This window comes from Sander lucioperca, chromosome 7, assembly GCF_008315115.2.
Source record: "Sander lucioperca isolate FBNREF2018 chromosome 7, SLUC_FBN_1.2, whole genome shotgun sequence".
Taxonomy (NCBI): Eukaryota; Metazoa; Chordata; class Actinopteri; order Perciformes; family Percidae; genus Sander; species Sander lucioperca.
In genome coordinates, this window is record NC_050179.1 from 41,834,193 (window position 1) to 41,858,327 (window position 24,135).

At 40.6% G+C, this 24,135-nt stretch overlaps 3 protein-coding genes across 3 annotated transcripts in view; 1 reads left to right on the forward strand and 2 right to left on the reverse strand.

Moving 5' to 3' along the window:
- The window catches only part of slc12a3 (solute carrier family 12 member 3), a 38,188-nt gene extending 36,069 nt beyond the window's left edge, over positions 1-2,119 (forward strand). Inside the window, exons 24-26 of the mRNA XM_031297871.2 lie at positions 700-838; positions 983-1,050; positions 1,280-2,119. Coding sequence (XP_031153731.1) covers positions 700-838; positions 983-1,050; positions 1,280-1,421 — 349 coding nt within the window. The 3' untranslated portion in view covers positions 1,422-2,119. The remainder of the gene's footprint in view (positions 1-699; positions 839-982; positions 1,051-1,279) is intronic.
- Positions 2,120-2,871: 752 nt separating this feature from the next.
- LOC116048692 (perforin-1-like) lies at positions 2,872-5,944 on the reverse strand. The gene is made up of 2 exons (XM_031297888.2): positions 5,835-5,944; positions 2,872-3,568 (listed from the first exon to the last, which is right to left on the reverse strand). The coding sequence occupies exon 2, from the start codon at positions 3,552-3,554 to the stop codon at positions 3,168-3,170; it is 387 nt and encodes a 128-aa protein (XP_031153748.1). The 5' UTR covers positions 3,555-3,568; positions 5,835-5,944; the 3' UTR covers positions 2,872-3,167.
- Positions 5,945-7,138: 1,194 nt separating this feature from the next.
- LOC116048691 (perforin-1-like) lies at positions 7,139-10,226 on the reverse strand. Its single transcript, XM_036003771.1, has 2 exons — positions 10,114-10,226; positions 7,139-7,835 (listed from the first exon to the last, which is right to left on the reverse strand). Exon 2 carries the CDS (start codon positions 7,819-7,821, stop codon positions 7,435-7,437), a length of 387 nt encoding a protein of 128 aa, XP_035859664.1. The 5' UTR covers positions 7,822-7,835; positions 10,114-10,226; the 3' UTR covers positions 7,139-7,434.
- Positions 10,227-24,135: the final 13,909 nt, after the last annotated feature.

Consider the following 24,135-nt stretch of genomic DNA (forward strand, 5'->3'; position numbering starts at 1 on the left):
TAAAGCACAATATCAACTGACTGATCAAAGAGTTCTGCTTTTCTTACCTGTTCTTGAGGCCCTTTTGTGAAAAGGTTCCCTGTGTCAGATCTTGTTTTAACTTTCATTATATCAGTTTTGTGCTTACATGATACATATGGGGGATTATGCAAAGAGGAAAGAGGGGGTTAATTGGGACCCAGTAGCTCATTTTTGCCACAGGGCCCGCTTGCAGGTTAATAAGGCCATGTTTACACTTGATTTGCACTTGCATGCATTCAGAGTGCTTTAATTTAAGGGGAAAAAAACAGATAGTACTTGGAGAGCATGAACATCCCATGATGTTGAACTGTGAAACCCATTAGTCATTGCTATCACTAAAAATCCTGTTGCTGTATTGTATTTTAACCCAAGCCTCCTTCATCCTTCTCATAGTTGTCGTGATATTATAGAGATATAGGTTTAATGATGCATCAGATCCTTAATATGCTTTACAGCAACAAAAAAAAACTAAATCTAAGGCATATATGCCCACCAGCTTTCATGGAATTGTCCATATGTTGCTTCAACATACAGTGTGCTGCTGTAAATAACAGTGGTGAAAACCTCAACATTAAGGTTGCCAGATACATTTAAAAAAAGAAGCAATGAATGAATGAATTCATCCATACTTACTTTCTGCAATTACCTATGATTCCTGTTTGTCTCTGTATGCTTCAGTGTTCGCCATTTTGAGAATACAGTGGGTCGCTTCAGGCTAGATACAAGTCCCAAACAGGACTCTGATTCAGAACCACCAAGACAGCAGGAGGAGCCGTGGATGATCACTGACCAGGATTTAGAGAGGAACCAGGCCAAGGTCTCACACACAGAAACACACACTGACGCAACCTGAATCACACATTTGGATATAGCACATATATAATTTCGGAGGAAGAAACAATCCAAACTTTTTTCCACGTGTTCCATGACTAAAATTATAAACTTTCTCTGTGTGATTCAGTCTCTCCGTCAGATTCGTCTAAATGAGGTTCTGCAGGATTACTCCAGAGACGCTGCTCTCATTATTATGTGAGTACAGTAATTCTTCTTTTTTAGGTCATGATAGTGCTACTTTATTAGAAGGTAGACAATGCAGAGTAAAAGGAGTGGCCTTGTAAGAACATGGCATGCTAACTGCACCACTGAGTCAATGGCTCTTTTTTATTTATGGATGCTTTGAACTAATTATAAGTAGTCAAACACAAACTGTTCACCTTATTAAACCTCCTTTGCTGTGACTCTGTATGTCTCCTGACAGCACCATGCCGGTGGGGAGGAGAGGAGTGTGTCCCAATACTCTCTACCTGTTGTGGCTGGACGCCTTGTCACGCGATTTGAGACCCCCAGTCCTGATGGTCAGAGGAAACCATGAAAACGTCCTCACCTTCTACTGCCAATGAAATGTCTTCTCGAGACCAATATACAGATACTGAAATACAGCTTATAATTCACCAACATCCTGACATCAATCATTTTGATTCAGACATATCAATGCCTTGATGACTATATATGACGATTGATGATTATTGATGATTATTGATGATCGTTAATGTATGCAATTTGTAATTACAATGTTTTGGTCCTTTAATTCAACATCTTAACTTGCTGAGCTATTTGTGAAGCTTTTAATTCAACATCTTAATGATGTACACATTTTCTTGCAAACGTAAATCACTATAGGAAACATATTAAAACTATTAATTGTAAAGACAATTGTTTATCAAAATGATTTGTAATGTTTAACATTTTATTTTATTTCCTTAAATTGATGGCACAAGAGTGAGTTACTTTTGTTCAGTGTGTGTGTGTTTAAAATAACATTTTAAAGTGAAGTTAAGTACGTGTTTGATAACCACATCGCTGTACCCTCTTCTTCTAGTAAAGCTTCTCCATGTTTGCGTGTCGAAAAAATCTGATAATTTACCACGATGTATAGATTTTCACAATGTTAAATGCAGTAACAAAGCCTGATTCCTAGCCATTGCCTCGTGTTGAGGACTGTATTGACTGATTGAAGTTGGTGCTGTAAAGTATGTGAGTAAATTCAATCTATTAAAGGGGTACTGTCAGGTATTCTGGTGCCTTTTAGGTGTTTGATACTTTTATCTGGCTATACTAGCATCATGACAAAAATTAAGGATACATTTTGTAATTTCATCCAGAGGAAGTGGTCGGCCCCAGACCACATATTTTAAGCTATTAAAAAGCTAAAAGTACAAAAATGTATTCTGATAATAAAGGGCCATCTTTAATAATAACCAGTCGTGTATTTAAACTTGAGGATCTCTTTATGCTTACATGCATTTGCAATTTCTGTTTATGACCCAGAGAGCCCCAGGTAGAGGGGGCAACCCACGTTGTAGTTAAGAAAGTTGCTTTTTCATTATCATCTATTTATAGAAGATATGAATGTTATCCAGTTTTAAAAAACATTAGATTTTCAGCTTTCAAAATTCACAAACCAATTGGCTGTTCTCAAAACTGTCTTATCACAGAGTATTTTAACAGTAAAGTCCTAAAAATATAAACTTTGTAAATATAATAAGAAGTTGTAATCAAAACATGACATGGCATGCTTGGTGTGCTATTTTCTTGGAAAACGAGCAGTCAAACTTCATATTTTACAGTCAATAAAGAGACTTTGTAACAAAAACAAGAAGACTGTAATCAACACGTGGCTTCATCCCTCATATAATGGCTCTGGTGCCCATGCTCATGTTGATTTTTTTTACACTAAGCTCTCTGTCAGCCTTAGAAGGAAGTAAACTATTTTCAAATAGAATACAGGTAAGATGATTATTAATGTCTCACACCCACAAGAATAGTATGCTAAATGACTGAGAACACACGTTTGGTTGTTGCAGTACAGTTTATTTGCTTTTGACAACCTTGGAAACAGGGTAAAATAGCCACTGGTTTAGTGTGACAAAGTCACCAGAACAAGGTTTATTGATAAAATTTTGAGTTTGAGTAACTATTTTACTGGTCTAATCCTGAATGACGAATCATAGATTTGGGACAGAGAACCTTAGCACTCACAGCTAGTCTATTAGGATGAAAACGTTCCTCGCAGCCAGTCTGAGAGAATTGGAAGCTGCATGTAAAGACTTAACGTCAGATACATTTATACATGCCTAATGACTGTCTCAGCCGAGGGTGTAGGTATAATGGAGCGTGCCACCTTTCTCCAGGAAGCAGTCATGCTCATGGGTTCCCAGCTTGATCTGACGCTGGCAGACTCCCAGCAGGTCATCGAAGATTAAATCACTGTCATGAACCTCAAGCCTTAGTACGTTATTCTCCTTGGCCTGGAAGTGGGTGAACACCTCTTCCCACCAGGGGTTTGGGTTGTCGTTGCGAACAGATGTTTTACCCAGAGTGGCAGATCCGCAGAAACCCTTGACATAGCTGTCTGCGGTTCCCAGGATGCTGGAGTGAAGATTGCTTGCCCGCATGTTAAACACCTTTAGCTGGGCTTCAGCCACAGTCAGACTGCACAGGACCAACAACAGGAGGGGACAACTGGAGGCCATGGCTTCACAGGAGGCTGTGAAGGAGGAACAGCAACATTTTAATCTGGGGACATGGATTTACACAGCAATGAATCATGTGTCTACTGCAGTAATTTACTCCACAGTGGGTAGTTTTCAGAAAGAAATTGGTATTGAAAGCACAATCCCAGACTGGTTTATAATCTATCAGATTCCACTTTTTCAGTCAATAATTGGCAGTTTGATATCTTAGCTGGCATAAGTGGGATAATTTAAGGATCACTATTAGGCCCCATTATATTACTTGCTTACTGTTGTCAAATCATTTAGGACTGTAAATTATTTTATCTTATTTTATTTTATTTACACCCTACAACCTCTTCTAAAAAAACTTTTTACCAGTGTGATGCTAATTTTAGGGTGTTTTTAGGTTTTTATGTTGTCTGCCAGACTCAGACAGGGTTTTAGGACAGAAAACAAGATTTTAAATCTCGGAGACAGTGGTGGGATTGTAGGAAGGCAGAGATAAAACAGCTCTATCAACAATACACTCTCAATGTCACACAGAATATGCTTCATGAGAGATTTAATAGTTTGGAACCTCTGGGAGACACACGACACGCATAAAAAATTATTTTAATATGTTGGTCAAAATAAGGAAATGTGCAAAGAAATAGGCCAGTATAACATCTAATTTCAACCCTCATATGAAACAGATCCAATACACATACAGTATATAAAATCATGAATACTTAAGGGGGAACAAGTTATCTAGACCAACTATGAAGACACTACAAAGAGGATAGTGCAACATGGCAAAATGTAGAAAAGCCATGTTGCCATGATTCCTAAAAAAAAATCCTAAAAAAAGCAGCTCAGTCAGATCATACACATTGCATATAAACTCACTGAGTTCCCAGTAGCCAGAGATAAGTTTTATCATCTTCAAAGTAAAGAAAGTGGAAAAATTTAGTCTGATAACAGCTGTATTTGTTTGGACTGTTATTCCATTCACTTTGTTATCTCTAATCATTGCAAACATACACTTCCTTCAACTTGACCTATTTGTTTCAGACCCTCTGTCCATTTCAATGTCCATTATTGTACCAGTAAGCTTATGCCAAATCTTTTTCACGTGTTACCAATCAATGCCTCTTAGAAAGCATTATTTTGTAAGTCCTAATTCTAAAAATGTAAAGTGTTCATGCTCTCAGTCTGCACATCTGTAAACTGAGATTGCGAGAGAAAGTCCATATGGTTGAGTTTGATGGGGTGACAAGCCGTTTGTTTCATCATAAGAAAGAAATGATGTGTTGAAACAGTTTTTTTTTGCAACTGTGAAGTTATCATAAATCTTTTTTTTTTAAACAGACCTTCATACTTTCTCAGTCCCCACATACATTTAAATTCACGATAACATTTGCTATGAAAGTAGCATTTCATTTTAAGGACAGAAAAAGAAAATAATCCCATAGGATTTAATTGAATTTAAATAATCAAAAGGAGGCTATGGCTTAAACAAAAATCAGAAACAAATGTGATATATTGGATACCAGAGGTATACCCTAAAGTAAGAATTATCAAGTATTAGAGACTAACCATTAACATAGCAAAATAGAAACATAAGAAGACAGAAACATTAGCAAATAAAGGTTACGAATAGAGGATACATGTAGTTAAATGACATAAAACAAGAATTCATTAATAATCAAAATATTTTATGTAGCAAAAAAAAAAAAATATATATATATATATTTCCCATTTTGTTTATAACATTTCAATTATTTTTCAATTCAAGGAAAGCCCATTAAACTACTTTCCAGTATTTTTTTCTTTTTATTATGTTCACACCATTGCAAATGATCTTCATGTGCCTTTTCCCCATCAAACTGTTTTCACATATTTCCTATAGAGTCCTATATAGTGTCCTCAGAAAACTGTTCCATTGAGTTTTATAATCACATTTCAACTACAACAGGACAGCCTATTAAAAATGCCATCAGGCAAAGAAGTTTACAGGGAGTACCTGGTATACAGATGATTACAAATATTTGCAATGCAATTAAAGCTTCGACTCCCTGCCATGTGCAACAGGCTATCACAATACAACAAACAAAACATTAAACATTAGCAACACATTGAGCAAATATGCCAGTTTTAGAAACTTAAAATAGCTTGTTCAGAGGGGATAAAGAGTGTAGATACCGCTTGCCAAACATGCAGAGAAAAAATGGCCTATGGGCACAGATTAGTTTGAAGAAATTAAAAAGGAAAACACAAATGCTAAGCAAAATTACAGTAACTGTAATTTCAAAGTCTTACCTGTAGTCTTGATAACTTGTCTCTCACCACGCTGTACGCTGTTCCATGTTTTTAAAGGCCATCAACCTCGAATCAGCTTCATCTCACCCTCCCACAATACACTGACAACACAACCTGCTACATTCTCAGCATTTCACAATGTGACAGAACTAGAATTTTAAGCTTTGGGTTGGGTTTGTTTGCTCAATTGATCACCATATCCAATATATTTTGAAAGCACTATAGGACCACAATAATATAAATAAAATATATATATATTTTTTTTCATAAAATCCTCACAGTCTCAAAGGGCAAAGACACAAATATTTAAATATATTCCAATATTGTCTAAAAAAATCAGATAATTTACCACGTACAGATTTTCACAATGTTAAATGCTGTAACAAAGCCTGATTCCTATTGATTGCCTCGTGTTGAAGGCTGTATTGACTGATTGAAGTTGGTGCTGTAAAGTATGTGAGTAAATTCAATCTATTAAAGGGGTACTGTCAGGTGCCATTAACCATAAGTGGTTAATGGCAGCATTCTGGTGCCTTTTAGGTGTTTGATATTTTATCTGGCTATACTAGCATCATGACAAAAATTAAGGATACATTTTGTAATTTCATCCACAGGAAGTGGTCAGCCCCAGACTGCATATTTTAAGCTATTAAAAAGCTAAAAGTACAGAAATGTATTCTGATAATAAAGGGCCATCTTTAATAATAACCAGTCATGTATTTAAACTTGAGGATCTCTTTATACTTACATGCATTTGCAATTTCTGTTTATGAACCAGAGAGCCCCAGGTAGCGGGGGCAACCCACATTGTAGTTAAGAAAGTTGCTTTTTCATTATCATCTATTTATAGAAGATATGAATGTTATCCAGTTTTAAAAAACATTAGATCTTCAGCTTTCAGAATCCACAAACCAATTGTATGTTCTCCAAACTATGTCTTATCACAGAGTATTTTAACAATAAAGTCCTAAAAATATAAACTTTGTAAATAATGTATAATAAGAAGTTGTAATCAAAACATGACATGGCATGCTTTGTGTGCTATTTTCTTGGGAAACGAGCAGTCAAACTTCATATTGTACAGTCAATAAAGAGACTTTGTAACAAAAACAAGAAGACTAATCGACAGGTGGCTTCATCCCTCATATAATGGCTCTGGTGCCCATGCTCATGTAGATTTTTTTTTACACTAAGCTCTCTGTCAGCCTTAGAAGGAAGTAAACTATTTTCAAATAGAATAGGTAAGATAGTTATTAATGTCTCACACCCACAAGAATAGTATGCTAAATGACTGAGAACACACGTTTGGTTGTTGCAGTACAGTTTATTTGCTTTTGACAACCTTGGAAACAGGGTAAAATAGCCACTGGTTTAGTGTGACAAAGTCACCAGAACAAGGTTTATTGATTAAATTTTGAGTTTGAGTAACTATTTTACTGGTCTAATCCTAAATGATGAATCATAGATTTGGGACAGAGTACCTTAGCACTCACAGCTAGTCTATTAGGATGAAAATGTTCCTTGCAGCCAGTCTGAGAGAATTGGAAGCTGCATGTAAAGACTTAACGTCAGATACATTTATACATGCCTAATGACTGTCTCAGCCGAGGGTGTAGGTATAATGGAGCGTGCCACCTTTCTCCAGGAAGCAGTCATGCTCATGGGTTCCCAGCTTGATCTGACGCTGGCAGACTCCCAGCAGGTCATCGAAGATTAAATCACTGTCAAGAACCTCAAGCTTCAGTACGTTATTCTCCTTGGCCTTGAAGTGGGTGAACACCTCTTCCCACCAGGGGTTTGGGTTGTTGTTGCGAACAGATGTTTTACCCAGCTTGGCGGAGCCGCAGAAACCCTTGACATAGCCGTCTGGGGACCCCAGGTTGCTGGAGTGAAGATTGCTTGCCCGCATGTTAAACACCTTTAGCTGGGCTTCAGCCACAGTCAGACTGCACAGGACCAACAACAGGAGGGGACAACTGGAGGCCATGGCTTCACAGGAGGCTGTGAAGGAGGAACAGCAACATTTAAATCTGGGGACATGGATTTACACAGCAATGAATCATGTGTCTTGTGAGGGTCTTTCGAGACACGCTACCGCAGTAATTTACTCCACAGTGGGACGTTTTCAGAAAGAAAATGGTATTGAAAGCACAATCCCAGACTGGTTTTTAATCTATCATATTCCACTTTCTCAGTCAATAATTGGCAGTTTGATATTTTAGCTGGTATAAGTGGGATAATTTAAGGATCACTATTAGCCCCCATTATATTACTTGCTTACTCTTGTCAAATCATTTAGGACTATAATTTATTTGTCCTTATTTTATTTTATTTACACCCTACAACCTTTTCTAAAAGAACTTTTTACCAGTGTGATGCTAATTTTAGGGTGTTGTTATGTTGTCTGCCAGACTCAGATGGGGTTTTAGGAGCAGAATACAAGATTTTAAATCTCTGAGACAGTGGTGGGTTTGTAGGAAGGCAGAGATAAAACAGCTCTATCAACAATACACTCTCAATGTCACACAGGATATGCTTCATGAGAGATTTAATAGTTTGGAACCTCTGGGAGACACACGCATACAAAATTATTTTAATATGTTGGTCAAAATAAGGAAATGTGCAAAGAAATAGGCCAGCATAACATCTAATTTCAACCCTCATATGAAACAGATTAAATAAATAAATACCTAAAGTGGAACAGTAAAACAACAAATGCATCTAGACCAACTATGAAGACACTACAAAGAGGATAGTGCAACATGGCAAAATGTAGAAAAGCCATGTTGCCAGAGTTCCCAGCAGCCAGAGATAAGTTTTATCATCTTCAAAGAAAAAAAGTGGGAAAATTTAGTCTGAGAACAGCTGTATTTGTTTGGACTGTTATTCCATTCACTTTGTTATCTCTAATCATTCCAAACATGGATATTTATGGTATGTACACTTCATTCAACTTGACCTATTTGTTTCAGACCCTCTGTCCATTTCAATGTCCATTGTACCAGTTAGCATATGCCAAATCTTTTTCACGTGTTACCAATCCTTGCCTCTTAAAAAGCTTTATTTTGTAGGTCCTAATTTTAAAAATTGAAAGTGTTCATGCTCTCAGTCTGCACATCTGTAAACTGAGATTGAGAAAGAAAGTCCATATGGTTGAGTTTGATGTGACAAACCGTTTGTTTCATCATAAGAAACAAATGACGTGTTGAAATTGGGTTTTTTTGCAACTGTGAAGTTATCATGAATCTTTTTTTTTTAAACAGACCTTCATACTCTCTCAGTTCCCATATACATTTAAATTCATGCTAATATTTGCTATGAAAGTAGCATTTCATTTTAAGGACAGAAAAAGAAAATAATCCCATAGGATTTAATTGAATTTAAATAATCAAAAGGAGGCTATGGCTTAAACAAAAATCAGAAACAAATGTGATGTATTGGATACCAGAGGTATTCCCTAAAGTAAGAATTATCAAGTATTAGAGACTAACCATTAACATAACAAAATAGAAACATAAGAAGACAGAAACATTAGCAAATAAAGGTTAAGAGAGGATACATGTAGTTTAATGACATAAAACAAGAATTCATTTATAATCAAAATATTTTATGTAGCAAAAAAGGATACCTAAAAAGATCTTGTGATTTAAATGTTGTTATTAATGCGGTGAGAAAAAATATGGTATATATATATATACATATATATTCCCCATTTTGTTTATAACATTTCAATTATTTTTAAATTCAAGGAAAGCCCATTAAACTACTTTCTGGTATTGTTTTCTTTTTATTATGTTCACACCATTGCAAATGATCTTCATGTGCCTTTTCCTCATCAAACATTTTTCCTATAGAGTCCTATATAGTGTCCTCAGGAAACTGTTCCATTGAGTTTTATAATCACATTTCAACTACAACAGGACAGCCTATTAAAAATGCTATCAGGCAAATACGTTTACAGGGAGTACCTGGTATACAGATGATTACAAATCTTTGCAATGCAATTAAAGCTTCGACTCCCTGCCATATGCAACAGGCTATCACAATACAACAAACAAAACATCAAACATTAGCAACACATTGAGCAAATATGCCAGTTTTAGAAACTTAAAATAGCTTGTTCAGAGGGGATAAAGAGTGTAGATACCTCTTGCCAAACATGCAGAGAAAATATGGCCTATGGGCAGAGATTAGTTTGAAGAAATTAAAAAGGAAAACACAAATGCTAAGTGAAATTACAGTAACTGTAATTACAGTAACTGTAATTTCAAAGTCTTACCTGTAGTCTTGATAACTTGTCTCTCACCACGCTGTACGCTGTTCCATGTTTTTAAAGGCAATCAACCTCGAATCAGCTTCATCTCACCCTCCCACAATACACTGACAACACAACCTGCTACATTCTCAGCATTTCACAATGTGACAGAACTAGAATTTTAAGCTTTGGGTTGGGTTTGTTTGCTCAATTGATCACCATATCCAATATATTTTGAAAGCACTATAGCACCACAATAATCAAATCAGATTTCGTTTTTGTTTTTTTCATACAATCCTCACAGTCTCAAAGGGCAAAGACACAAATATTCCAGAATGTTTTTTTATTTTTTATAGATTATTTTTGGGGCATTTTTTGGCCATTTTTTTTCTTCACTTTAAATAAATAGAAAATAAATGTTCAAATATAGATCACAGGTTGTCAGGTTTAAATCCTTATTGTTTTCTGTATTTATCAAGACATCAGTATAACGACAGAAGACCAGAAGAACTTTCCTGCGGATTTATTGTGCAGATATCTAGTAACAGTAACATGTATCCCGGTCCAAAATTCCTGGACCTTATCACAGGACCATAGGACATGAAGTAATTGGCCATCCTCTGTCTTACATTTCCAACAATTTGGTGTGTCGTTCAAACCAAGTCTAAACAATCTGGAGGGAGTCCAATAGAAGCGATGCATACTCTTGAACTAGATGAGGCGCACCCTCACATCGTGTGACATAGTTTTAAAATTCCTATAAATTCTGTCCCACTCCTCATCATCCAGTGTAATACTCAGATCCCTTTACCATGTCTTTTTGAGGGCTGACCAGGCTCCATCCCACAGGTTCTGCATAAGCATGGAATAATACCCAGAAGCCTCATGACCTTTTCCATATTTCAACAACACCTTATTTAAACATTCAGGTACCGTCAGGGCTGAAGATCTGGATTCAAAAGTCCCCCACTAACAAATGGCATAGCAAATATCTAAAAAATTAAGACCTGGTGATTACAAATTGCTGTACACATCCTCAAAGGATTTCAATATGCCTCCGAAATACAGATCCTCCAGTGTGACAATTCTCTTTTCCAACCAATCCCTCCAAAAAAGGGGCGATCTAGCAATACATAACTTTGGATTTCGTCAAATACTTGATGAAGTATTTAGATATAGATCTAGTTCAAACAGCCAGGCCACTTTGGTCCAAACAACATTTAAGTGAGAGATTATCGGATGTGTTTTTGCCTTCCCATACAGTTTGACAGACAGGCATTGTAAGGGCGATAATAGGGCAAGAACTCTTTAAATTTGGAGTGCTGTCAGAGAAAAACGAAAACAATCGGTGTTGCCTACACCGTGTTATCCTCCTGCTAGCGTTAGCATCCAGGAGGCTGAAACCGGGTAAGTTTCAAAAGTGCTTTTAGCCTCTTAACATGTTCGAAATGTCATTACAAGTGCCTACTCTGTATCTCTTTTCGGTGTTGTAGTTTGTAGACAGTCCCTAAGCACTCGTCTTGCCATCTCAACACCGGAACTAAACAGAGCTGAAATAGCAAAACTTTTATGCATTTCTTTCACATCTACTGCAGTCAAATTCACTGTGTTCACTCGGAAGGAATCACTTCACATGGGTAGGCACTTGTAATTAGGTTGAAAAAAATGGTAGTTACCCTTTAATTTTACACAATGTGTATGTAGTATGGGGTCCCTGCTCCGTCTCGGTTTAAGTTAAGGAGTCCATGGCTCAAAAAATGCTGAAGACCCCTGATCTAGAGGAAGTAATTCAGCACCTAAAGTCTTGCACTTGATTCCATCCCTACCAACATGTTTAAATCAGCCTTTCGTTGCGTCATAAATACCATAGAAAATATTATTAATAGCTCCCTGGAGACTGGCATTTCCCCTGCTTCTCTCAAGCGTGCTGTTGTCACACATCTGTTTAAGAAAAACAATCTGGATCCAGGTACAAACAGTTTGGGTTTACATGTAATGAAAGGTGCTGTACAAATAAAATTGCCACTTCCATATCTCAAGAACAAACATTCTGAAGAGAGGCCTTCTGCAGTGGCAACGTCAGAAAAAACATTCACCCACTGCTACTCTGAAAGTTACCTATTTTGGGCAGGCAGGAGTGGACACATCTCTCCGAAAAGAATTTCTCACAGGTAAAACAAAAACATAGTCCATTGAAACAGTTTTAGGTTTTAGCTTATGAATGATTTCAGTCATAATTTGGTTAAAATGGCAGCTAACCAAAGATTTATAAATACATTTTACACTTTTATCTGTAATCGAAGGAATAATGTAAATAGTGAGTTTTAATCACACTATAATTGAACATTTCCTTTAGAGTGTTTTAAACTAAACATGAATTTCTTATTCAAGTGCTATAAACAAACATTTTACAACAATGCCATACTTTTAATTGAGTATTTTCATTTTCTCCTAATTGCCTATTATACGTTTTACTTATCTATTTTTTATAGCTTTAGTTACTTTGCATATTTATATTAATTATACAAAATATGAATAATCTAAGATGTATTAAAGTGGATTCACAAGCTAGCTCCCAAATCAAACTTCCCCTGTTATTTTGGTAAAAGTAACTCAAAAGTAATGCAAAAGTAGTGTAACGCATTACAATTCAGAGACAGTAATATTGTAATATAACTAATTACACTCAAATGACAGTAACTAGTAATCTATAATGTATTACATTTTGGAAGTAACTTGCCCAACACTGAAACTTGACAGTTCTCAACAGGGATGCAGTGGCATATGTCCTGTTGCCAGGTTAATTGATCAGGTAAGACCTCTATCTGATGATGCTGGATTAATGAAAAAATACACTCCTTGTCAAATTATATTGTCATGATATGTTCTTCCTGGTAATTATGTTTTAATTTTCAGGGTTGAGTTGTCGACTGAACATTTAATTGCAGGCCTATCTGATGAAATACTGAAGCCATTTACTTTCAAAAGAAGGAGTCCATTGTTCGGTATGCTAGGGGACCGTTGTATTTATGGAATGGACCACCGGAGGAAAATAGGGGAGGGTCATGTCTTTTTAGTCTTTGTTGAGGGAAGGGTCACCCAACATTTTTTAGTCTGGGGGGTGGGGGAGGGGGGTCACCCAACTTTTGTATTCATGAGCACTGCTCCCCTGGTGGCTGAAACGGGTAATTGCATTGTTTAAAATATGAGTGGAATAATTACATCTGGCATGACCAGATATTTTATAAATATCTTAAATCAGTGGTTCCCAACCTTTTTTCCTTAGCGCCCCCCCTACTCATGTCTAAGAAAAGCTGAGCCCCCCCCTCCGAAACCGAAGTTGAGGTAACTCTCGAGATAGAGCCTTTCTTTTTTGATACAGAGGAGTTATCAGCACTTTTACGTTTCTCTGCCATGTTTCTTTCATAAAATAGTGATGCCGTGGCGGGATGCTAGCTGCTGACCTGATGACAGCAGGGTCCCAGGTTAAGAGGTCCCGTTGGTTTGGCCTACCAAGTAGCCTGCCTACAATTTTAGGCAACAAAAATATATAGTTTTTATACAGACTTTTGTATACATTATATATTCTAGTGTATTATCATAATTTGTTTAACATGTGCAAATATTTTTTTACCTCAACCCAGATAAAGACTTGCGCCCCCCCTGTGATCTTTGCCGCCCCCAACCTGGGGTCCCCAGACCCCAGGTTGGGAACCACTGTCTTAAATAACACAAAACAACTAAATGGTGGTAGGTAATACATCAGATTTCATATACTGCTTTAGTAAAAAAAAATATTACCTGGCTGACGATGGGAGCAACAGGATGCAAAAAAACGAAAATTACTGTTGCACTAGTCTGGACATCTTGCCGTGCCAACCTTGCAATAAAGGTTATCAAATGCCATGTATATAAATGTGATGGAAGCTTACTAATTGATTGCGGGTTTTGTGTAGATTTGGACTTTTATACGTTTATTCCATTTTGTTTAAACGGCGAAGTGGAGAGGCCTCGTTCACCTGTTCTGTCACGGTTAAAACTGAATTGAACCCAAATGCAGACCATAACACTGAGCCAGAGAAGGTTTAACAGGTTTATTATAAAGTTAAATTGTTCAGGTCTCCAACAATAGGGGAAGAGCAGGTCCAGGTCTACAGAGTGGGAAACAGTTCCAGAGTTCTGAGCAGGAGTGGTACCGTACTGTCCGTGGTGAATCCAAATGACGTCCAGTAGTGGAAAGCAGGATGATGGTGGCAGGAGTGAAGCGGAGGCAGGAGTCGGGTTCCGAATAGCTGTAGCACAGGAGAAGATATAAATTGAACAGGCCAAAAACACGAAAGGCAAACAAGCAGGTTTGAGTCAGCAGCGAGACTAACGTGGAAATCTTGGCTATGATCTGACGATGAGTGGCAAGGTTGACCGGGTATTTAAGGCTGAGGTGATTATGGTGAATGAGCTGCAGCTGGAACCCTGACTCCCGCACACCAGACTTCACTCCTGCAATAAAGAACAGACAGAGGGGAGGGGAAGAGCAGAGAGAGAGAGCTACCTAGCAGCAGTAGGCCTAACAGTACCCCCCCCTCTACGGGCGCCACCCGGCGGCCGACAGGGTTTATCAGGATGCAACCGATGAAAGTCACGGACCAGAGCAGGATCCACAATGAAGCTCCTGGGAACCCAGGAACGTTCCTCAGGACCATAACCCTCCCAATCCACCAGGTACTGGAAACCACGGCCTCTGCGGCGAACATCCAGAAGTTGCCGGACAGTGTAGACAGGACCCCCATCCACGACCCTGGGCGGAGGAGGGGGACGAGAGGGCGGGCACAGAGGGCTAATAGACACAGGCTTAATCTGGGACACATGAAAAGTGGAATGAACCCGTAGAGAGGCAGGAAGCTGTAGTTTAACCGCACATGGGTTAACAATAGACAGTATCTTAAACGGTCCTATAAAACGCGTCGCCATCTTCTTAGATTCCACTTTTAATGGAAGATCACGTGACTTAAGCCATACCTCTTGCCCAGGAGAGTAACCGGGAGCCTGGGACCGTTGACGGTTGGCTTGCCTCTGCATGTACGACGAAGCTCGGGACAGAGCTACCCTGGCCTTCCTCCAGACCTTGAAGCAGCGGCGCATGTGGGACTGCACCGAGGGTACCGCCAGTTCCCTCTCTTGGGAAGGGAACAGGGGAGGTTGATAACCCAGAGCACACAGAAAGGGAGACAAACCAGAGGAAGCGTTAGTCAAGGTGTTATGAGCATATTCCACCCAGGGGAGCATGGAGCTCCATGACCCAGGGTTGGACCCTGTGACACAGCGGAGAGCTGTCTCCATCTCCTGGTTCGCTCTCTCGGCTTGCCCGTTGGTCTGGGGGTGATATCCAGAGGACAGGCTGGATGTGATGCCCAAAGCTTTACAGAAAGCTTTCCATACCTGGGAGATAAACTGGGGACCCCTGTCAGAGACAATATCAGTGGGTAGACCATGAGAGCGGAACACATATTTAACCAAAATATCAGCAGTTTCTATGGCAGTGGGCAGTTTAGGTAGGGCCAAAAAATGAGCAAACTTAGAAAAACGATCAATTACAGTCAGAATGACAGTCTTTCCAGACGAGGGGGGAAGTCCAGTGACAAAATCCAAAGCAATGTGGGACCAGGGACGGCTAGGTATAGGCAGGGGTCGTAGATGACCAGCGCTTGCCTGGGTGGAGTTCTTACTTCGTGCACATACCGTACAAGCAGCAATGAAGGCTCGGGTGTCCGCCTCCATCCTGGGCCACCAGAACTTCCGTCTCAAAAAGTCAAGGGTCCGAGTAACTCCAGGGTGACAGGTAAGGGGAGACGAGTGAGCCCATTGAAGTACCTGGGAGCGAACAGACTCAGGGACAAACAACCGGTTAGGAGGGCCGCTCCCAGGGTCAGCTTGTAGATGTTGAGCCTGTCTAACAATCCCTTCGATGTCACATGTAATGGCAGCAATACTGCAGGTAGGAGGCAAGATGGTTTCAGGGTTACTACCAGTATCAACAGCAGAATGAACACGAGACAGGGCGTCAGGCTTGACGTTGCGGGACCCAGGACGGTAGGACAGGGAAAAATTGAATCTACCGAAAAATAGTGCCCACCTGGCTTGACGGGGATTGAGCTGCTTCGCAGACTGGATGTAGGCAAGATTCTTATGATCCGTCCAAATGATGAAGGGTTGTTCCGCCCCTTCCAACCAATGCCGCCACTCCTCGAGAGCCAGCTTGACGGCGAGCAGTTCACGATTGCCAACATCATAATTCCTCTCTGCCTGAGAAAGTTTACGTGAAAGAAAAGCACAGGGATGCAGTTTGTTATCTTCAGGTGAACGTTGAGACAACACCGCACCTACCCCAGTGTCGGATGCGTCCACCTCCACGACAAACTGGCGGTCGGGGTCAGGCTGCATCAGAATGGGAGCCGAGGCAAAGCGATGTTTCAACTCTTTGAACGCTGAATCGGCCCCTTCATTCCATTCGAATGATAGTGAGAGCGGTGAGTGGCGCAGCAATGCGGCTGTAGTCCTTGATGAACCTCCTGTAGAAGTTCGCAAACCCCAGGAATCGTTGCAGTTGTTTGCGGGTGGAGGGGGCTGGCCAGTCCGTGACAGCAGAGATCTTAGCTGGGTCCATCCGCAACTCCCCCTGAGCTATCATGTAACCCAAAAAAGAGGTGTTAGACACATGGAATTCACATTTCTCCATCTTCACAAATAGTTTGTTTTCCAACAACCTTTGCAACACCTGGCGCACATGCAGTTCATGTTCCTGGGAGGACTTTGAGAAAATCAGGATATCATCCAGATAGACGAAAACAAAACGATTCAACATGTCCCGAAGGACATCATTCACTAGTGCCTGAAAAACAGCAGGGGCATTAGACAATCCAAAAGGCATAACCAGATACTCAAAATGTCCCAAGGGTGTGTTGAAGGCAGTCTTCCATTCATCGCCTTTACGAATGCGCACCAGGTGATACGCATTTCGTAGATCCAGTTTTGTGAAGATGGTTGCACCATGAAGGAGGGGAAAAGCAGAATTAATTAAAGGCAGAGAATATTTGTTCTTAATGGTGATGTTGTTAAGTCCACGGAAATCAATACAGGGTCTGAGGGTCTTATCCTTCTTCCCAACAAAAAAGAATCCCGCTCCTACAGGTGACGAGGAAGGACGAATAATACCTGCCGCCAAGGAGTCCCGAATGTAGTTCTCCATAGCCTCCGTCTCCGGGCAGGAGAGATTGTACAGGCGACTGTTAGGGAGAGGGGCTCCTGGCTGGAGGTCAATGGCGCAGTCGTATGGCCGGTGAGGAGGAAGAGAAGTAGCTCGGTGTTTGCAGAAAACGGATGCCAGGTCATGATACACGTCAGGAACAGCAGAGAGATCCATGGACTCCAGTGGAGGTTGAGGAACAGTGCTGGCAGGGGTCTGAGCAGAACACAAACAGTTAACATGACAGAAGGTGCTCCATGAGACAATTCTACCTGTCACCCAATCAATGTGTGGATTGTGTTTAATGAGCCAGGGGATACCAAGGACCAGGGGGGTCTGTGGGCAGTCAATTATGTGGAATTGAATGTTCTCCTGATGATTACCCGACACTCTGAGACAAACAGGAACAGTCTGATGAGTAATACGGGTCAACAATTGTCCATTAAGACCCTTAGCCTGCAGCGGACGGTCCATAGGAATAGTCTCTAAAACCATTTGTTTAGCCAATTCCCGATCTAAAAAGCTTTCATCTGCACCAGAGTCAACCAGCGCACTAACTGGGAAATTCTGGGACTGCCACTGGAGGGATGCCTGGAGCAGAATGCGGGGAGAAGAGGAAGAATCCACTGCTCGGCTCACCAAAACTTCTCCCATTAATGATGAGCCGGCCCTTTTCCCGGACGAACTGGGCAGGAAGGAACGAAATGACCAGCTTCTCCACAATACAGGCAGACACGAGCCTGAATACGACGTGCACGCTCCTCAGAGGACAACCGTGCACGCCCCACCTCCATGGCTTCGGGTTCAGCGCTCCTAGTATGGACTCGGGAAGACTCGGCCTTCTCCGTAGGGAAGGGGCGGGGAGGAGTTGGTTGACGACAGGCAGGTTGCTTGGAACTAACACTCCTCTCACGGCGGCGCTCCCGAATCCGATTATCCAACCTGATAGTGAGTGAAATAAGATTATCCAGCGTAGGCGATTCATCATGTGACACCAATTCATCTTTCAAAGTCTCAGACAAAGCATTAATGAACACTTCTTGTAATGCCTCGTCATTCCAACCACTCACTGCCGCTAAAGTCCGAAACTCCACTGCCATCTCCGCCACACTGCGAGACCCCTGCCGAAGAGAAAACAACCGTTTAGCAGCCTCCTTTCCCCGTACGGGGTGGTCGAAAACCTTCCTCATCTCAGTGGTGAAGGCAACGTAAGAGTTGCAAACGTCCGACTGACTCTCCCAGACCGCTGATCCCCAAGAACGAGCGGAACCGCTAGTAGAGTTGATAAGGTAGGCAATACGGGATCTTTCCGAGGCGTAGGTGAGTGGCTGTTGTTCAAACACTAGCGAGCATTGAGTCAAAAAATCACCACAGGTTCCCATGTTCCCGTCATAGCGCTCTGGAGCAGGAACAAAAGGCTCTCTGATTTGGGCTGGAAGAGCAGGAAAAACAGGCGGAGTGGGAGAAGGAGCAGTTTGTATGCCTTGAACAGGGGGTGCAGCATTTACTTGGGTAGTAAGGGCAGACACTTGATTGGTGAGTAATTGAACCTGATTAAGCAGCATCTGACTGTTCTCAGAAATAGTCTTAAACAAGGTATCATGTTGGCCAAGTAAAATGCCCTGATTGGCTATGGCAGTCCGAATTTGAGTGAACTCTGGGGTGGTATCTGAGCTGTTGTCTGCTGGGTTCATGTTTATGGTCAGATCATACTGTCACGGTTAAAACTGAATTGAACCCAAATGCAGACCATAACACTGAGCCAGAGAAGGTTTAACAGGTTTATTATAAAGTTAAATTGTTCAGGTCTCCAACAATAGGGGAAGAGCAGGTCCAGGTCTACAGAGTGGGAAACAGTTCCAGAGTTCTGAGCAGGAGTGGTACCGTACTGTCCGAGTGTCCGTGGTGAATCCAAATGACGTCCAGTAGTGGAAAGCAGGATGATGGTGGCAGGAGTGAAGCGGAGGCAGGAGTCGGGTTCCGAATAGCTGTAGCACAGGAGAAGATATAAATTGAACAGGCCAAAAACACGAAAGGCAAACAAGCAGGTTTGAGTCAGCAGCGAGACTAACGTGGAAATCTTGGCTATGATCTGACGATGAGTGGCAAGGTTGACCGGGTATTTAAGGCTGAGGTGATTATGGTGAATGAGCTGCAGCTGGAACCCTGACTCCCGCACACCAGACTTCACTCCTGCAATAAAGAACAGACAGAGGGGAGGGGAAGAGCAGAGAGAGAGCTACCTAGCAGCAGTAGGCCTAACATGTTCGGAGCTGGCTGTTGAATGTGACGCTCGTATAGGCCTTGCTGGATACACCGTGACCCTTTTTGTAGCTCTACTGATTGCTGTGGATTACTTTTTTTCCGTGTCATTGGATTACGGCAAATCTTCTTTCTCAACGTGTCTTAACGGTTTATGGTCAAATCATTTTGGGGGTCATAGAAAAAGTATTACTGGTGAGGAGAGGGTCAAGTATTTTCAGCCTAAAGGTCCCAAAACTCCTCTGGTGGCCCCTTAAATAAATAATAAATAGTCCTTAGGATATGTATTTTTGTTTGTATAGGAAATTATAATACATGAGTAAGGTTTTGTAGGAAATGTTTTGCTTTATACTGTTATAGTGCCATCACTCTCCATGCAGTGCTGAGGAGGTTGCAATCATACAGGCGGACAGGACATTTTTTAAATCTGGCAAGATGCTTTGTACACAAAGTTTTTAAAACTATGCATTCATTTTTGTTATGAGACATATCATAGAAACTATCTTCAAAAATGTTTTATTGCTTATTCAGATTTACAGAGCAGCTTTGGCACATTGTCGTATAATGACTCAGCTCTTGGCTGGCTTGGTTTGAGTTGCTCCTGAAGGTCCACAGCATGTGTGGACTCTTTGTGCCGGCAGTCGTTTGTTGATGTTAGCAAACTCCATTTCTAATCAACTTTAGTGTTCCACCTAACGTTAGCATCAAATTCCAAGGAACTGACTCGTGAACTGAACGCTGAAGGCTCTGTCTCAGAAGGTACGGAGTCTGGTGTGGGGAATGAAGAGCAGGACAGCGTCTGAGGACCGGAGGTTTCTGGTTGGGGTGTAGGGATCTAGGAGGTCGGAGAGGAACTGTGGGGCAAGGGCATGGAGGGATTTGTAGGTGAGAAGGAGGATTTTATATTTGATGCGAGAATATTGATGCTTCCCTTACTTCCTTCTGGATGGCTCTTTTCACATAAATACAGAGTACTCTAATAAGATCATTCTGTGTTCTATTGGAAAGGATAGACACTTGGGTTTTTTGATTTGATGCCTGCTTTTCCTTGATTACATCAAAATAAAGCTTGAGGACACAATCATATTGGGCTAGCAAATCCAGCACATGCAGGACATTTCGTTAGTTTGAATTTAGCCAGCTTTTATCTCTACCCCTGAAGGCCAAGCCTTGTCTTGCTAGGTTCACTGTGATCTATATTAATCGGAAGATGATCTCTCTGTTCTTCTGCCTCTCCCTTTCTTTCTCGGCTTGCATTTGAGAATCTACCACAACAATAGCCAGGTCTAATGCTTTCTTTTATATTCATTTCACCTGGTCATGTAAAATTAATGTGAAACAGCCTATTTGGGCATACATGTCCCGGGACCTCCCTACATAGTTGGAGTCAACTTCCGTGTTTTGGTACAGTTGGTTTTTACACCTGAACCGTATGGGAGAACAAATGAACTGTAATGACCACATACAGTATTCAAGTGGACTTGGGCATGGATGTGTTCACACTTATCAAACGAGCAGGACTTTGGGGTCAACTTTAGGATCCGGTCCCAGGTCCCTAATGTAAAAGCCCCCTTACTGCCTTATATTCCTTCAAGGTTGAACGCACTTAATTGTAAGTCAGCTAAATGACATATAATGTAATGTAATGTATTCCATTATATTTTTATACTTTGAATTGTCACTTGTATTTCCTTCACATGCCGTTAGTCTGAAAATGGCAAGTTTTCAAGAAAATTTGGATCGTGAAACAAGGCAGGCCTGCTTAGTTCTTTCAGGGAATGATTGTAAATATTTACAAAGAATATGTCCTGGGATACACCACATACATTCCTGCATAGCAGAAAAAAATGCTCTGGATTGTTTGCATTTCTTTTTCTTCACAGAGGTGTGGAAGTGAACTTAATATAATAGGCACAGTAAAGGCTCATGGCGCAATACAATAAGTAACAATCACTGTCAGTATCACAAAAGCAGACAAATGATCAAAGTCTGGTAAATTATGATAGAGATACTGTAAATATTTAATGTCTAGGCCTATTCATGTGAAACACAATACAGCTAGAGCCAACTATTATGTAACATATAGACTAATGATCCCCTGCTGGAGCTGCTACCCCCGCGACCTGTTACCGGATAAGCGGAAGAAGATGGATGGATGGATAGACTAATGATATGACAAGACGCACAATCTCTTTTCCTTTTAGTTTATATTCTTTTTTTCTCTTTTGATTCAAGTTCACAGCACACAGGTGGTATGCATTGGGAGAACATAGCTTATAAATGCTTTATTACAAACCAAAAAGTGCTCTTGGAGAATTAGGCCTCCAGGAATACGACTCAGTCATTTCAGTCCAACTTCAAAAAGTTAAACATAGCCTACAATTGCTAAGAAATAAAATGCAGGCCAAACAGAGGAACCCTGCTACTTACCAAACAATGGCTAAAACATATATGGCAAAATAACAAATAATGGCTGGTAAAATAAATAGAACTATGAAGGCACTTATGGCCTAGACCTATGTAGCCTATTTATAGCTCTATGATGGGTATCGTTTGGATTTTTTCTGATACTGGAGCTAAAACGACACTTTTAAAATGGTGCCAGTGCCTAAACAGTCCCTGAACTGATACTTAAAATAATAAGATTAAAAAAAGGAGCACACAACGACAGTTGACGTATTTCACTGGGAAACCGAAGTGTTCCCAAACAGGAGACCTTAATGATATGGGTGGCTCTTCAAGCTCCGGCTTGTCCGTACTGTCTATGGGCTTGTCTGCATTGGCCATGACGCTAGCTAGCGAGAGGCTGGGCTAAAGCGTGCCGTGTATGTTGTTGTACAGCACGCGGTGTGGGATTTTTATTTTTTTCCCCAAACCACTTCAGCGGAAATCCCGCCCTGCAGTCGATTTCATTGGTTTAGGTTACAGTGATGGCGGGTAGGTTTAGAGATCAGTGTTTGGTGTAGGCAATCTGTACAGTGATTGACAGATTGACATGACCAATGAAAACTTTAGAATCAGCTGCAGGGCGGGATTTGCGCTGAACGCGGAGACTTCCGCCACTTAATATGTTTGTGTGGAAACACGAAAATTGACCTATGTTCCGCACTCAAAAGATTGTGTTCGGCCGTTCGGTGTACACGTGCACCTGTACCGAAACGGTCCGGTACGAATACACGTACCGTTACACCCCTAGTGGCCATATAGTGCAGCTAGTTTCTGTCTTTAGCTGCAGACTGTTGTACGTCCCGGTGTTGGAATCCTCTACAGTGAAATACAGTCACAAGTTAGACCATTTAGCTGTCAGCATTTTAACCGTGTTTAAGCCAGTTAGTAGCTAACGTTAGATACCGGTCGTTAAGGCACCGGTGCCGTATTAGCACCGGGTCTCGGTACCCAACCCTAATGATGTGCTTGACAGAAATATCTGTTGAAGCACATCAGAAGAAACTGAAAGTGTCTATCAGCAGCAGGTTGAGGGGCATCAGGCATCAGGGCTGCAGGCTCTTCTATTGTTAGGGAGCAGCACTCCATTGTTCAAAGGTTTTTTTATTGAATGACATATTTACAAAAACAATGACTGTACGATTTTTCCATTTTTGTTTTTTACCAGAACATACCCCATCCTTATCCCACCCTCCCACCCAATTACAAACAAACCTGCATTAAGAAATTCCTACAAGAGATGATTTAAATCACAATCTAAATTATAATACATAAAGGTTGAAAGGGTTAAGAATGGCAGAAACGAAATACACACCTTAAAAAAAAAAGAAATATATATATATATTTAAAAATAAAATAAATAAATAAATAAAATGGAATAAAATAAATTAAAAGAGGGGAAGGGGGTAGCTACTCTGATATTTTTGTACTTGGTTTCTCAAAAAATGTCAAGAAGGGGCGCCATATTTTGTAAAATTTATTCTCAGATCCCTGGGTAGTGTAACGTATTTTCTCTAAATTCATACAGGACATAATGTCTCTAATTCAGTGTGAGTGGGAAGGAGGACAGGATCTTTCCACTTGAGTAAGATAACCCTATGAGCCAGTAAAGCGGTAAAGGCCAATACCTTCAGCTTCACTTTAGGCAAGCCCAAATTTGGAGCAATGCCAAAAATGTCAGTAAAATGGTTCAGCTCAATTTGATGATGAAGTACTTCAGAAATTGTTTGAAAGACTGATGTCCAGAACTCAGTCAAGGTGGGACACGTCCAGTACATGGCCCAATGGAGGTAGAGTGTATCCGATCCAGGACTGAATCCCACATGTGATCTGTGAAGGTAGAACCTAGGTCCTGCTCCCACATGGTTCTTATAGCTGCTAATGAGGGGCTATGCAACTTCGAAATAAGGTTGTAAAAGACAGAAATTATGCCTTTTAATGTGGGGTTAACAGAAAGAAACATATCGACAGGATTGGCTGGGTGTTTATTAGGGAATTGGGGAATTAACTTCTGGTTAATGATGGGAATGCCTGATTTGTAGAAATCTGAAAAAAAAAGTCTTTACTAAATCAAAGTTTTTTGTCAATTGAGAGAAACT